This window comes from Corvus kubaryi, unplaced genomic scaffold (assembly GCF_017639235.1).
Source record: "Corvus kubaryi isolate FWS band 111438036 unplaced genomic scaffold, C.kubaryi_AGA036_p1.0 37398, whole genome shotgun sequence".
Classification (NCBI taxonomy): Eukaryota; Metazoa; Chordata; class Aves; order Passeriformes; family Corvidae; genus Corvus; species Corvus kubaryi.
In genome coordinates, this window is record NW_024581137.1 from 51588652 (window position 1) to 51603894 (window position 15243).

The 15243-nt window shown below is 43.5% G+C and overlaps 1 protein-coding gene across 5 annotated transcripts in view; it reads right to left on the reverse strand.

Annotated features, from left to right (window-relative positions):
- Window positions 1–6464: 6464 nt before the first annotated feature.
- The window catches only part of DPP6 (dipeptidyl peptidase like 6), a 538482-nt gene continuing 529703 nt past the window's right edge, over window positions 6465–15243 (reverse strand). For all 5 annotated transcript variants that reach the window (XM_042043319.1, XM_042043321.1, XM_042043317.1 and 2 more), the window contains exons 20-26: window positions 14111–14305; window positions 13092–13146; window positions 12121–12226; window positions 11223–11281; window positions 9883–9955; window positions 9710–9783; window positions 6465–8717 (exon numbers count right to left, since the gene is read on the reverse strand). In XM_042043319.1, the coding sequence (XP_041899253.1) occupies window positions 8571–8717; window positions 9710–9783; window positions 9883–9955; window positions 11223–11281; window positions 12121–12226; window positions 13092–13146; window positions 14111–14305 (709 nt within the window). In that variant the 3' untranslated portion in view covers window positions 6465–8570. The remainder of the gene's footprint in view (window positions 8718–9709; window positions 9784–9882; window positions 9956–11222; window positions 11282–12120; window positions 12227–13091; window positions 13147–14110; window positions 14306–15243) is intronic.

Here is a 15243-nt window from a genome sequence, read left to right on the forward strand (position 1 = left end):
AGAAAGGTGGACTTTGGAATTCTGGGTGGCTTTTTGACACCTCTGGCCAAGTTAAAACACCAGAAGTTTGCTCTGGCCCTATTAAAGATCAAAAATCAACCCCTTTTAAAAACTTTGGACATGCAGGAAAGCAGCTTCCCAGTTCTGGAGCAAAGGGGCAGACCAAACTGGGTCAGCAGGTCTCGAATACCTGGATAAATTTGAGTTTATTTTACAAAGTCAGGCTTCATATCCTCAAATAGGATTTGCTGTAGGTCTGGTCACACTTGCATTTTGACTTTGTTCTGCTTGCTTAACTAAAGGCATTGCAGGCTTTGGCCAGACTATCTAATATCTATTCCAGTTAATATTCTTCGTGTTGTTTCACGAATGATGTGGGGATCCCAAACTTGTGCGTGCATCCAGGCTGGGTGCTGCTCTGTGCTGGGCTGAGCCCCTGAGGGTTGCTGGCCCCTGAGATTCTCTTTCCCCATTTCTTTGCAGGAGGAACGCATGGGAGTGAAATCAAATTTAAAATGATTTTTCATTTTTTCTCTTCAGTGGAAAAACATATTGGCTCATAAACCACAACCAGCAACTTCCACATGGTCTAACCTGGAAACCTGGCTTTAAACAGAGGGGGTTTGATGTATGAACCCCAGTGAAGAGGGGAGCATGGACAGGGATGATCTATGTGGGACCTGATGCCACTGTCCCATCTGGTCATTGTAACCCTGACCTCCAACCAACCAGCAACTGGACGCAGCCCCTGGTCTTGTCCCTGGCACCCAAATGCCATTGGGAGAGGGGGGTATCTTCAGGAGGAAAAGCCTAGGGTGGCTTCAGGTGGGGGTTCCTTGGTGGAGACATGACTTGGACTGCTGGACTTGATCATTTAAACAAGTCTGGGTCTGTCCCGCATGGAGGGTAAATTTAGGAGTGCAAGCTTTGGCATTGTTGATTTAATGACCATTTGGGCAGCCCCTCAAAGGGAGATGCTGAGGCAGGGATGTCTCTGAAGGCTCTCGGGGACCACACACAACCCCTCTGAGAGCTGCCACCAAGCTGCCTGCATCCCTTTCTGTGTGAGGCTCAAGGCTTTAGGCTATTTCTGAGGCAAAGGCAATTTTGTCCTCTTATTGTTGGTACTCCCAACACTCCCTGTACCAACTGCCTCAGGGGCCTGGGTGGCAACTGCTCTGCTGAAACTCCCAAGCAGTAGATACCTTCTATAATTGCACCTTCGAAGCAGCCGACTGGCTCCTGCGACGAGCTCTTGAATAATTGAAGCAATATTTGCAGGGTTTGTGCTGAAGTACTAACAGCTGTGGTATGTTTTGATATTTATGAAGCCAAATAAATTATGGATTAGTCAGTGCAGTGAGCCCAGCATGATGCTTATTACTTCTGGAGTGCTGGAGCCAATGGAGTGCTATTCATCCCCTTTTACTTCCATTGTGTGGCTGAGTATGACTGGTGTCTATTACTCTACTTAATAGAGCTTGCTTGCAGGTTTAAGTTCCAGTCCCTGAGAGCTGATGGGGTGTTTTAATTTGTTCTTCACTCTACAGGCTTTAGAGAGACATGCTGGGATCATATCTCAGGGTCACAGGCCATCGCATCGGCTCACAGATGTGGAGGTGATTGTTTCTCTGGTAATGGGGCTGGGTGCTGGCAGAATTAGCAGCAACTCTTGGCATTAAAATGGGAATTATACAAAATCCAATCTTCTTGGCAAGCTGGTCTGTGGGTAAATATTGTGTGTCTTCTCTAGAATGCCTCGTTCATTGCACAAACTTTTCTTCAGAACTGAGCTGGCTCTTGGGAGATTAAACTCTTCACTCCATTTTCTATTATCTGAGAAGGGATTTTTTTATGGATGAAAAAATTCTCACTTCACAAAAGTCCTGAATATATTCCAGATTTGTCCCCATCAGTGGGAGCTGCCCACTGGGAAGGCATAAGGAAGGAGCAAATAACCCTTTGGAGCAGCAGATGGCATCCTACCACTCAAAAGCTTCCCGGTGCTGGAAAGTGAAATAAATATATAACAGCAAGTGCCTGTGCTCTGCTCATAGCTGCACTCAGCAACTTGGTGGAAAACTGAGGGGTTAGGAATCACTCTTTTACAAATCCAGTACTTTCTCTGCTGTCCCTGTTTTCTGGGATGAAAAGAGATACCTGCAGCTGGTCTGCTCACCCTGATCTGCCTGGCCCATGGAGACCACTGAGTGTGCCCTCATAAAGTGGGCATAGGGAGCTGGCTGGATAAATTTGGGTTGGAATGGGTGCTGGAACTAGGTGATCTTTAAGGTGCCTTACAACCCAAACCATGTTTCTATGAAGTTGTGCCATAAAGTGCCTATTAGTCTGCATAAAAAGTTATAAAGTCTAGAATGGCTGTCTCAGCTGCAGAGATGTTCCATACAGACATCTGCAGTTTACTGCATCCCTCCACAAAACTGGCTGACATCCGTCCACAAAAAACTGTGGCACTGTAGCTTTTCCTGAAAGCATCTTCCTACAGGAGTTCCCAGAAGAGGTAACCCAGGCCACTGCAGATAGGGGAAGTCTTTGCATCCAATGAAATGGGGATTAATTCCTCTTCTTTACTTCTTTCCTGAAGATGCTGAGTGAGGGGATGAAGGATATTTTCTCTTTAAAATCCTGATGTAGGAAAAGGCTGTGCTTTTTCAGCTGTTATTGGTTGAGGCAGAGCTGTAGATTTTTTAAAGGAACTTTGGGCTGAGTTTCTGGCTGCTCGTTGCTGTGTTGCAAGATAAATTGTTTACAGCCTGCCTCCAGAGACAAGTGAAAAAAGTTTCTCCTATCCCAATTTCCCTGTAAATGATATAATTATCAGAATCATCACAGTGAAAACAAAAGTCTAGTGGATCACAGAGATATAAGGTTTGTTTCCAGGGCTTCTACTTTCAAAAAACACCTCTTCAAGAAGAACTACAGCCCACTGTGCAGAGATGATAAGGATTAAAAATGATTCCATAGCTCTGACTTTTGTTTCCACTGAGATCTGGGACATTGTTTGCTTCTGTCCCTTACAATACCTTCATCACCATCATCTGACAAACACCTTATCACCAGCTCTGGTACTGATAGTCCTGCAGCAGCGATTTCTGCTCCTGTCATGGCACCAGCCCTGCTCTGTCTTTCAGCACACCTGCTGATGTGTGCTTACTCCTGACCTTCCACCGCTGATTTCCTCAGTGACCATTAACTTCCGTGTGCGCAAGATGCAGGATAAAATTGCAGGCATGGCTGGTAGCTTTTGGGTGAGAATGTGCCCCTTTCTGTTTCCCCCCAGCACTCTCTGCATCATTATGGGTGCATGTGCTTCTTGCTCATGGCAGCTCCGAGGGTGCAAGCTGCGATGAGCAGCTCCAAGTCTCTGCCTTGGGGGAAGAGCTGAGAGCCAGATCTCAGCTGTCTTCAGCTCACACTGATTTCTAGACTCCTAAAGATTTCCCACAGAGGTTTGATAGCTGGGAAATTTAAGCTTACTGTGTTAGTCTTGCTTTTCTCATCTGTCTTTTGGCACCTGTCTTAGTGCACAGACTGAAAACATCTGGAGAGTCTCTGTGTTTCTCATGGGCATGATCCTAACCACGGCAGGGGAGGGATTGTGTCTCAGGATGGGCCATGCCTCCTCTGGGGTCTCATTTCCCCCTTGCTCTGCAACACTTTTTAATGGGTGACAAGCTTTTGGCATCACATGCCAGACTCCTGTGATGGCCACATTTCCTCGTGTGTGCCACGGCTCATGTGATGGCTCCATTGCTCTGCTCTCAAAGGAGCCGAGTACAGGCAAAACCACATCCTGAATTCCCTGCTTTCTGCATATCCAAATGGGAATTTACAGGGAACAAAAGTCAACCAGGAACTGTCACAGCCACAATCTGGGCTCCTGACACTCCACATTCTTTTCCTGAGGTGCTTCAGAGCAGAACGTGGAGCAGAGGATTTGCCTTGTTCATGCTTTGCGCTGGGTTTGGTTTTCTGGGTGAAGAGCTAAGCCTCAATCCAAAGTGCTCCCAGACAAGGTGGTGGGGAGCAGGTGCTCAGGATCTTCTGCAGGCAGGTTCCAAATACTCACTGGAAATGACATGTCAGTTTGAGTTAGTGGAACTGTTCCACACAAACTGCAATTCAGGACACTGACAGCTGTTGACTGCAACAGCTGTTCCAAAGGCACCGTAAGAATTCCTTTTCCAGCAAGGATGAGAGCATTCACATCAGCTCAGAGAGTTGTTTCTTGCTTTAAATTGACCCAAAAGGTAAATTTAAAGTGAAGGAAGGAAGGAAAAAAACCCAGCCTGGAGGGAACTTTGCTATTCCACAGGAATACTGGAGCATGGTTTACTTTTGTGCTTTCCTGGGGCCTCATTCCACCTGTATTTGCTTTTTAGTCTTTGCTCTCAATCATGGAAATGGACATTTTGATTAAAGCTGTTCCTCCAGTGAGGAGGCAGAATGTAGCATCATTTAACCTGAGTCTTTTCATGAATGTCTCAAAGCAAAGAGGAAAAAAATCATCAAAAATTAACTATTAGAATATAGAATTTATTTTGGTTATGGCTGTCCTGGGTTGCAGTGTATTCTATTACCATCCTCAGGAGCCGTTGAAACCAGGTGGGGCAGTGTTTCCTTGCCTCCTCCCCCCAGACTATCTTTCTGTTAATTGCCCATCATTGTCCTGCCGCCTGACTCAGAGATAACTCCCTCCGGACTATTCTCCTGTTAATGAGCCTAATCAACACTTGGCCTCATGACTCGTTACCCCATTGTGAGATGCTCCGCCCAGAGGGAGGAACCAAGCATCCCATCGTGGATATAATCTGAGGCTGAACACCAGAGACACCGGCTTCCCACTGGATTTCCAGAGGACAGGAGCTACACAGCCACCATTGGACTTCCTGAGGAAGAGCAGACTGTTTTACTACAGGATCACCGCTTCAGAGGACTGCAGCCACCATTCTACCAGACTGCTACCACCACCCTGCCTAACAGGGTGTCAGGTTGTACCTTGACTCTGTCAGTTTGACAGTGTTTTCTTTTACCTTTTTTTTCCCCTTTTCTTTAATTTCCATTAAATTGTTATTCTGACTTAGTGCCTCCCACTGGTTTGTTTTCAAACTAGTACAATGGCTTATTGGGAGGGCTCACCACGCTGTTTCTATATTTGTCTTTTCCTAGTTTCCAAGGGGGTGGTGGGTTTTCTTTCAGACTGTAATCATGCTGAATGGGGAGAGGATGGAAAGATGAAGTGGGAAGAGGAGACAGATCTTAGAAAGTGCCCTAAGCTCCACTCTGAGCCTCCAGCTGGAAGCTTTACTTTAGAGAGCAGAATAAAAATAAGCAAACATCGGGCTCAGTAAGGCAACATGATTAAGGAATTGGTAACTGAGATCTTGAGCTTTTTCTGTTATCTTTTCCATTTTTACCATTTGCTCTTCTTTTGCAAATGGGAAGCAGGTAAGAAGTCCAGAGATAAATGAGTGCCACAGGGAGCCAGCATTTACTCAGGTCAAGGAAGAAAGTTGTCCTCAGCCCAGCCCTCAGCCAGGCAGGTCTGGCAGCTCTGTGCCAGCCCCACAAAAGACTGTGGGGCAGATGTGCCCTGAGACCCAACACACAAAACAACCTGAGTGAGCTTTGGGACAACATGAGCATGACAGCAAATGCAGGAGCACCTCCCAGGTACCAGCACTGGCCCCATACCTTCAGCCTCCTCCACCAAACATTTTTCCCCATTGCAAACGGCAGACTCCACTGCTCTTCCCATGGGAACATCCCATGTACCATTTCTCATTCACTCAATTCTTTTCCTTCCCACCCTTCATAGATGCAGCATTTGTTTGGCTTGAGCTCATAAGCAGAGCTTGGATGGGTTTATAAGCTCTATGCCTGAACCCATAGACAATTACAAACATGGCTGGCTGCCTGGCTTTGTTAATTAGCTACCAGCAATGCCTCATTTTTCCCTCTGCGGTTTCCTTCTGAATTAGTAGGGCACTGCTCATTAGTTCTCTTCCTCTTTGGGATGCCACAGTTGAACATTATGGCAACCAGATATGCCAGTTAGCTGAGAGTATAAGCTTGATTTGTTTGGACAATAAAAAAAATACTAGCTGCATTTAGGTAATTAAGCAAAATAACAGCAAAGCTATTTTGTACTGATGCAATCTGCTCTTCCCCATCCCAGTGCTCCAATTTCTTGTTTCCTGGTCTGCTGGACAAAAGATTGTCCTCAATCATTTCTTGGTTTTGCATTGAGATATTAAATTTCTCTTCCTCTGAATCCCATTTGGTCAAATGGGTGTCAGCTGACGGGACAACACCCTGGCACTGACAAAGTGCAGCAAGTCAGCAGGTGCCAGTTTGGGCTCAATTCAACCAGAAATAGCACTTCCAGGAACTTGATGCTTGCTTAATATCTTAATATAAAATAACAGCAGTAGCAACCAGGGTGGTAAAATAATGCTTTATTCCATGAATGAACAAACACTACCATGCCACATCCTAAAGTTCTTTCTACAAAAGATTGTGGACAGAGCAGATTTTTACATTTCTCAGTTCAAGTTCATTTCAGGCTCTCGAGCCTGTTCAGCGTAGCAAAATCTGGACACGCAGCATTCTCGTGGTCTATTTGGCATTTTGCCAGATAAAGCAGATTTACACTGTAGTTCTTGTTCACACAATGTCGATGCACTGTAAATTAAAGGAGATAATCCCAACCAAACTAGGTAATTTCTGTGGTTTATCAATATATTTTTTCATGATGGTCAAAGTACAACCAACGTTCAAAGCTTAAAATAAAGGTAAGAAAAAAGACACACTAAAGAACACAATGGAAACATCATCATTGCTGTCAGGATGTGAGTTTACCCACAGTACTATGTAAAAAGTAGAAACCAGCATTGACATTCAAGCTGTTAAAACAAGAAAAGAAATTACATTAATCGTTATATTTCCAAGCTAGTACTTCTAAGGAGTCCTGATCAGCAAAGAAGTGTTACCGCATGCATGTCAAACACAAGACTAATATTGGATTGGGGATCTGACAAAGAGCTGACTTACATTCCTTTATATACAACAAAATGAAATATACAGTATTAATACTGGCTGTACATTTGGTCAGAATATTTTACAAGGAGCGACACTGTCAAAATTCTTATGACACAGTACGTGGAAGTGAATGGAGGTTGGATTCCTTTCTGAGAGCTGAATGTTTCCACAAGAAGTTTTAGAAGTTGCTTTCCACTGCTAAAATGAACAGTTAGACCTTTAAAAGCAAAAAATCTTTTTTTTTTTTTTCTTTTATGGTTGTCAAGACTAGTGTGAACAGAAGAGATAATTAAATGAGTTTGGAATATGCTAATCATTGACCTGGAATAAAACTAAGCCACAGACAGCATGTGCAATAAATCTCTGCACATTGTCTCTGTTTAAATGGCTTTATAAGATGATCTGTGAGGTCTCTGGTACAAATTCCTGTACCACAGCCTCACCTAGCTGTTCCCCAACAGGTTGCCAGCCATTTGTTCCAGCACTAAAGGAAGAGAAAGAATAATCATGACTGTCGCATATTTTTCTACATTGCAATAAAAAATCTCAATGTAAGCTGATTTAGCTTATTTATGTGCATATTTTTCAAGACTGCCAAAGAAAATACTCAATCTTGCTGGCAAGAGCTATTTTGGGAACTCAAGAGTGAGTTTTTCTTTACTTTATTCCAATAGATTTTTTAATATCTGGGTAGCCCAAGTCCCATTGCCTCATTAGACCCCTGAGGTCTAAAGTGAGTTGGTTAATTCATTGTATGTTTTTTCCCCATCCAGAACAAGCTGAGAAGCTAATAAGGTAAGCATGAGGCCCAATGAACAACAGAAGTGAAAGCCATACAGAATTAACAAAATAATTACAGGAAGGTAAAGATGGGTGTAACTATAGTGATATTTCGCACAATTGAATTTGTGTATCCCGTAGCAATGACAAACCTCTTGAAGGTGGAAAAGAGCAGGCAAGTGTATGAATCTGTATCCTTTAAAATAATTGTGCTATAATCTTCTCCATGTATTAGGTTAGATTTTTTTTCTGACACAGTGTGATGCTAACTATAGTAACCTTAATGTGGATGATGGATTTCACTGCTACTGCTTGACTGCTTGAATGCAAAGAGATATTAAATCTTCCAGTCCTCAAAGTGGTTTCTTGGGGTGTTCCTTCAAGTTCAATGTCTTACCACTTTCACTCTAGAAGTCATTTTGTGGCAAAAAAAAAAAAAAAAAAAAGGAAAGAAAGAAAAAAAAAAAGGGAAAAACCCCAAAACAACCGAAGAAAAAGAAGATGTTGGTTGTGATGGATTTATTTCAGACAGCAGTTTCTGCTGAGTTCACCATGCTTAATGTCCTTCCATTTAGGAAGGAGTTGCTGTCAAGTAAAGCAGAGGAGCTGCTTTCAGTTTTTGTTTTTTTTTTTTAAATACATGCTAACAACATCTCTTTCTTCAGGAAAATGATCCAGTTGCATATTGTCAGAGAGATCTGCCTTGTGCTTAGCACGGACAAGTAGGGTTAATCATCGTCCTCCTCCTCTTTCAGCGGCGCTAGTGGCAGTTTGTCCGGAACTTGGAAACACTCCACAAAGAAGTTGACAATGGACTGGTACAAGTGCTGCTCAAATGCTGCATTGCTGAAGTAATGGCTTTGATCAGGGTAAATCTGCAAAAACAGGTAAATACACACCTTTTAGAGTCTCAGGACTGATCGCGCACACCTGCAGCTGCAAACCCACTGCCTCTCCCCAGCCTCACAGGGCTTCCCATGGATGCGTGTGAGGCCCAGGGTAATCTGGGCACCTCAGTGCTCTGAGTGCAGACTTGCATCTTCCCTCACAAGGAACTTTTTTGGGTGGGAGGATTTTCCATTTAATTCCATTCTGAACAGGTTCAGTCTAAGAAGAACCAGCCCACACTTTCCTTGTGAAAACCAAAAAAACACGGAGTTCTGCAGAGAAATGGCATTAGGTCATACTGACTAAAATGAGGGCTTTAAAGCAAAAATGTCATTAAGTAAGAAAAATTAATAAATCTTGCTGGAGAAGTAATTAAAAAAAAAAAAGGGAAGCTAGAAATTAAATAGCTTAAAACCAACTTTTCATTTAAATGGAGCAGGTAACTTGAAGAAATGAAAGAGGATCATAACAGATTGTCTAGGCAGGGGTGCTAGGGTAGGTTCATTTTGAAAGATTTAATGACTTGGACATGGAGCATTCAGCAAAACAGAGATATAATTTGGTGGAAAGTGGAACTTTCTAGACCAGAGTATGCCATTCGCAGTGGGATGTCAGATTTAAGTGACATTTATCTTCGTAACTTTTCTGGTTGATTTAATTTAGAGCCCTGTTTCCCCTGAAATTCATCCTGAATTTGTTCTGGTGTTCCCAAAGGAAGTCAACAGGAATAAATTCCTTAGGGATATGTCTCTCACATAATTTACTGTAATTCAATAATTGTTCTACAACTGTCCAGACCAAAATAGTGATATCACATAAGCATGGGACTAATAGAAAGAAACATGTTATATGCTGGTGCTACTTCTACTGCCAGGCTGAGTTTGCTACTGGCTTTTTAAAGCTTGTTTCATAACAGCAGTCTGAGTTCAAACTGGAAAATAACTGTTCAGATAGGAAAAAAAAGAAACATATACTGTACCTGCAAGCTGTAATTAGCCTTTGCCCTAATTAGGTGTGTGATAAGGTCCGTAGTATGCTGAAAATGGATTTTTTCTGTAAAAACAGATTGAAATCATTAAAGAGGCAAATTTAATTAACAAAAATCAAAGCTATCACAAACACATAATGAGCTCAAATGATGGGCTAACTCACCATCAGCAGTAGCATGAATGATCAAAAATGTCTGTTCCTTTAGTAATGAGACTCTGTGTGATAATTTGCTGATCTGTGAAGGTAAAGGTTGCAATAAGATTAAAAAACTTGCTAGAAATGAGCAGTTCATATGGAGGCAATAGAAGCACTTATTTCACTTATTTCTTATTTCTAATACTTTATCACCAGGATAACAAGCAGACACCAGCACAACATATTCTCCTGGCTACTTATATAAATCTAGAGATAAAATAGACCCCCATCCTGTGCTGGCAGGGCAGTGTCAGCAGCAGGAAGATGTCAGAGATTCTCATCTGTTCTGATAATGTTCACTAAAAGCTTGACCTGCAGATCATGGAGAAGAACAAAGTGAATTTCCAGTGAATAAAGAAGTGTGCCCAGGTGCCTATGCCTAAGAACTCTTCATGGATCTGGAATGACTTTGGTGTGGTTTGAAAGCCAACCTCAATGAGTTTGATAGCTTGGGGGAGGACCTGATATGAAATTCAAGTGTCCACTTCTGAGACAGCCTTTGCCCCCAGATGTCTTTCAGATGCACAGGGGAAAATAAATACAAATTATTTCTAAAAGGACAAAAAAGAGTTTGCACTAATGTAGAGATTATGAGTACAATGAACTCGGAGTTTAGGTAGCCAGGCTAAATCTTGCCTTGTGAAGACACAGGGTGATACCTGTTTTCTCTGTGAGAACAGTGGCAGACCTTTGCTGCCTTCACATCTTCTGGCTGGAGACAAGGCCTAGAAGCTGAACAAGGTTTACTCTATAACAAATTTTGTTTGCATGACTGCTCTTTATCAGGTTTTGCCTCCAAGCAACTGCAGCACAGGATCCAACTGATCCCATCACATGTATTAAACAACGTCTTTGTTAACTGATGCTGTGTCTCCTTTCCCATGTCCTGATCAGTTCTGGCACAGAGTTCTGCCTACCTGAAATACCACAAAGTTTGAGAAAATCAAGCTGAGCTTCAGTTGAGTTTATCTCAGAGAGAATCAAAGTTACAAGACCCTTGGCAGGAACTTTCAGGAGGTCGTGACACCGTGTCATCTTGGGCGCATCTGAGTCACTCAGCTCTTTCAATCTCTAGAACTGTACTTACCCAATTTAGAGAGGCAGACACGAGAGCTAATCAATAAAAACTTTATCCATGATTACTATTAAGACAAGAAAAGCAGTAAGCAGGCTGAAGGACACCTTCAGAGCTTCACTAGTAAGTCCCCCTTGCATAACTTTGCTTCCTCCTCGAAGGAGAACACATGGAGGGAGAGTTAAGACCCAGTTCACATTTTATCAGGGAAATGCAGTGTCCGTGCACTTACATCATATGCTTTGTTATCAATCCCGTTCAAGCCCAAGTATCTTTCAGAAAAGGCTGAAGCTTGAAGAGAAAAAAAGAAAATATCACTTTCAGTCATAAGAGAGCACACTGGTGCTTGAGTCAAATATTGCAAATGCTAAAAACCACCTTATTTTCTAACATGGCCTTACTTACAGAGGACGCATTTCTAAAAGTTTTTTAAAATGCACTAAGGATATGTGTGATACCACAGTCTGTCATTGTCACCATGTACGTCTGGTCACTAAAAAGTTCACAGAAAATCCTTTTTTTTAATCTTTGTTAGTGCAACTGAGATAAAAGGGCGTTATCATGTCGTGTCCCCTTCTCCTTTCACTTGGGGCCTTCTCCATCAGCAGCAAGTTTCCTTTGGTCTCAGGGATAACTGTTCAGCTCCTGAAGTCTGGCTGAACACCACTGACTTCCACGGCAGTCCCCTGATTTTCACTGGCATTAAGTGCAAAGGGAACTCCCATCCCTGAGAGAAAGGACCACCATGTGCAGTGTAGTGCTATGGTCAGAGCCAGGATGGGCCAGGTAGACTGGACCACAGCTTGCCTGGATGGGTGGTTCAGGCAAGAAGGAAGCATGTTCAAGGCAGTGGGGCTGGTTGGTGGCAAAGACTGGAGGAGTTTAAAGACAATTCTCCTTTATTTAAGAGGAGTAGTGAAGTGATTTGATGACTCTGACCACCATGGCTGGTCCCAGTGGTGCCAGCAAAATTGCTTGAGTGGGGAAAAAGGGTTTATGGCTAGTCCTAAAAAGACACAGAATATAAACTAAGAAGGATCTTGGGAAAGAAAGATGGCAACTGGGAAAGGATAGGGAAGAAACATCATTTGGTCAGCAGGAGGGTCTGTGGGCTCAGGGATGGGGTTTACCATATAGTCTGAAGTCTGTCACCGGGGAAAGAGCAGCTCCACAGGTGAACACCTGGTTCTCTTCACCGGCTGGAAGCATGTAAGTGCTCAGGTAGCCACCATAATCCTGGAACAGAAAGGGGACAGGGGTGTCAGTGCTCCGGCTGGGAGGCACTGCTGCTTTTGGGTACAGAAACAGGGCAGCTGAAACCTTGCAGCAAATGCTCAGACTTTACTGAGCCTTTAACTCCTTGCCCTGGAAAAACACAAAACAAGGGACATCTCCCCGGCCCTGTGGCTGGCACTCTCCTGAAGGCAGGAGGGTTGTGTGCCCAAGAGTTGGCCTTTTTCATCCCATTTTATGGCTATAGCTCTAACCTGATATGTTACCTCTCCAAAATGTTTACCCCAGTCTTTCTCTATTTAAAATGAGCATCACAGTTTCAGTGTCTGCTGCCAGCAGTTAACAATTCCCTGCAGAGATGCTGCTCTACGTGCAGCTCTCTTCGCCCACTCCCGTGTCTCCCACAATAAACGATTTCTACTCGCGGTCCCGCTCTCATCTCAAACCCTGAGTACTTTACAGCTGCTGTTTCCCAGCCAGGCAAACACAGCAAATCAGCCTCAGAAATCCACAACGTTGTTGTACATGTGAGTTAGATGTACCCACGTTCCCACAGGCTTTAAGAGACAATGTGAAAATGAAATAAAAGTTTTTTAAGGGAAAAACCCCCTAATTATCTGACAATGTTTTTTCTGAGCAATAGTCACTTTTTGCACTTGGAAGTTAATTTAAAAGAAGTCATTGATGAAGACATTGGTGAAATGAAAGCTTCCACCTTTAGCATTGCTGAGCAAGGTGCAGCCTATCTCAAAAATAAATGATAATAAAAATGTCACCACTGACATATTCAGTAAATCAGGATTTAGCGCAGCTGTTTAGCCATATCAGCCAACTGGAACAGCACAAAGGAGCAATGGCAAAACATTACCTTCCCAAACACACCAACTCTCGTTTTGTCAATGAAGTGCTCCTGCAGCATTGTCCTAGAATATGAGAGAGGAAAAGCAATGGGTTAAAAATATTTTTCCCTTCGATAGCAAAACCAGTGTGATTTTCATCAGCTTTAAATTAAACTGGCCCCAGAAAAATTAATAGAATGGTTTGAGTTGAAAGGGACCTTAAAGACCATCCAGTTCTAACCTCTCTGCCATGGGCAGGGACACCTTCCACTAGACCAGAGTGCTTCAAGCCCCATCCAACCTGGCCTTGGACACTTCCAGGGATGGGGCATCCGCAGCTCCTCTGGGCAACCTGTTCCAGTTCTCACACCCTCAGAGTTAAGAGTTTCTTCCCAATATATAATCTGAACCTGCCCTTTTTTAAGTGTAAAGCCCATTCCCCTTGACACAGACAGTCTAGGAAATCTGGTCCAAGCTGCTTTCACATGAATCTGATTTAATCTTGCAATCTCATTTGTTGGATTTGACCAAGCAATGGCAACAAATAACCTACACTACCTCTGGAAGCCATAGTAAGCTATTGCAAAGCTATTGCAGCACTCCGATAGTGGTTTTAATGTGATTATGTGCAGAATAAATCTAACCATATGACAGGACTTGACATTTAGGGTTTTGCCCTGGTTATTCTGTTTAAAAAGTTTAAGGATTTAAAGATGGATTTTCTTCCAACTACCAGGCAAGCAAAATATTAATGTAGGAACAGATATTCAAGCTTACTTGTTTGTAGATGTATGACTGTACAGAGCTAAAAATAAATGGGCTTTGAACACATGATGCAGATAAGTGTGCTCTAATTTAGCTCTGTTTAGGGCTTGTTTTTCTCCTTCTGCACTGTGCTGGCATGAGCTCCCTCTCACATGCAGTTGCAATTGTATGACTACACTGCCCCTCTCATCTCCTTGCTCTACCCTAACACATCACAGGACTAACGACAGTCTTGGGTTAATTATTATAATGAATTAATTTCTTCAATAACAGCGCCATTCACCGGACAGCTTCCAACTGGTCCTTCTCTTCCAAAAGGCCCAGCCTCCTCTTGACCTCATGCAGTAACTTGGCGCCCTGGAAGCCGCTGCCACGGCCGTCGAACTTGAGCACGATGGCGTTGTGGGAGCTGACCATGACGCTCTCCCACGTCACCTCGAACCTCTCTGTGACGATCTGGCTGCCGGGTGTCCCATCTCTGAAACAGAAACGGGCATCAAGAAAAGGCACCGGCACCAAACGCCCTCGCTGTCCCACAGCCCCATCGTGCAGGGTAAGGTAGGACAGGTTTTTGGAAGGGGACACCAGTCTCTGCAAGGATGGCACGCAGGAGGCTGATTGTGTGGGATGGGTTTTGAGGCTGGGTGGAAGCTGCAGGTTGGTTTCTGCCTCCCTCTGTGCACAGCAGCCTCTAAGCTGAGCTTTGAACCCCAACAAGCACATCTCGAACTGGTCAGGATTCCTCCCATGAGTAACCAGGGCAGTGATCTATTTTGGGAACTATTTTGGGATCTATTTATGTGTATCTATTTTCTATATTCCCCAAAGCTCTTTTTTATTTTCTGCTGAAGTGGTTCTGTCATCACTGCATCACACAAGTACAGAGGGAAAGGACTCTTCTAAAGTGAAAAAAAAAGGCTTAATAATGCCCAGTTTGGCCCAAAATTTATGGGAAGGGGGAAGGGGTGGGAAAGACCTCCTCTTCACCCTTCTGCTTAGGGTCTGTACAGGGGAACTGTCTTGAGAAATACAGACCCTGCTTCAGCCAGGCAGCTTGGAAAAAACAAGGGAAGATGATGATGACTTTAAGCAATAATTTAGGGCTGGGATTACTGTAGAATCACTGGCATTTTTATCCACTTTTTCCCATTTTTGGGGTTATCAGAGACATCAGGCACTTCGCTGCAGGATTTTAATGCGCATGTGACTCCATTCATTTGCATGTATCCAAGTGAGACCCCGGCCCATCCAGCTCCAGAGGCAGCCTAATCAAGTGCTGGGTGCTTGATGAGAACCAATCTTCCTCGAGCACTTCCATAATGAAGCACATTTTCTCCGCAGTAATTTCGTGACGTAACCACACGCTCACTGCAGTGGCTTTGTCCTTCATGGAGGGCTGTGCAGGGTGGTACAGGC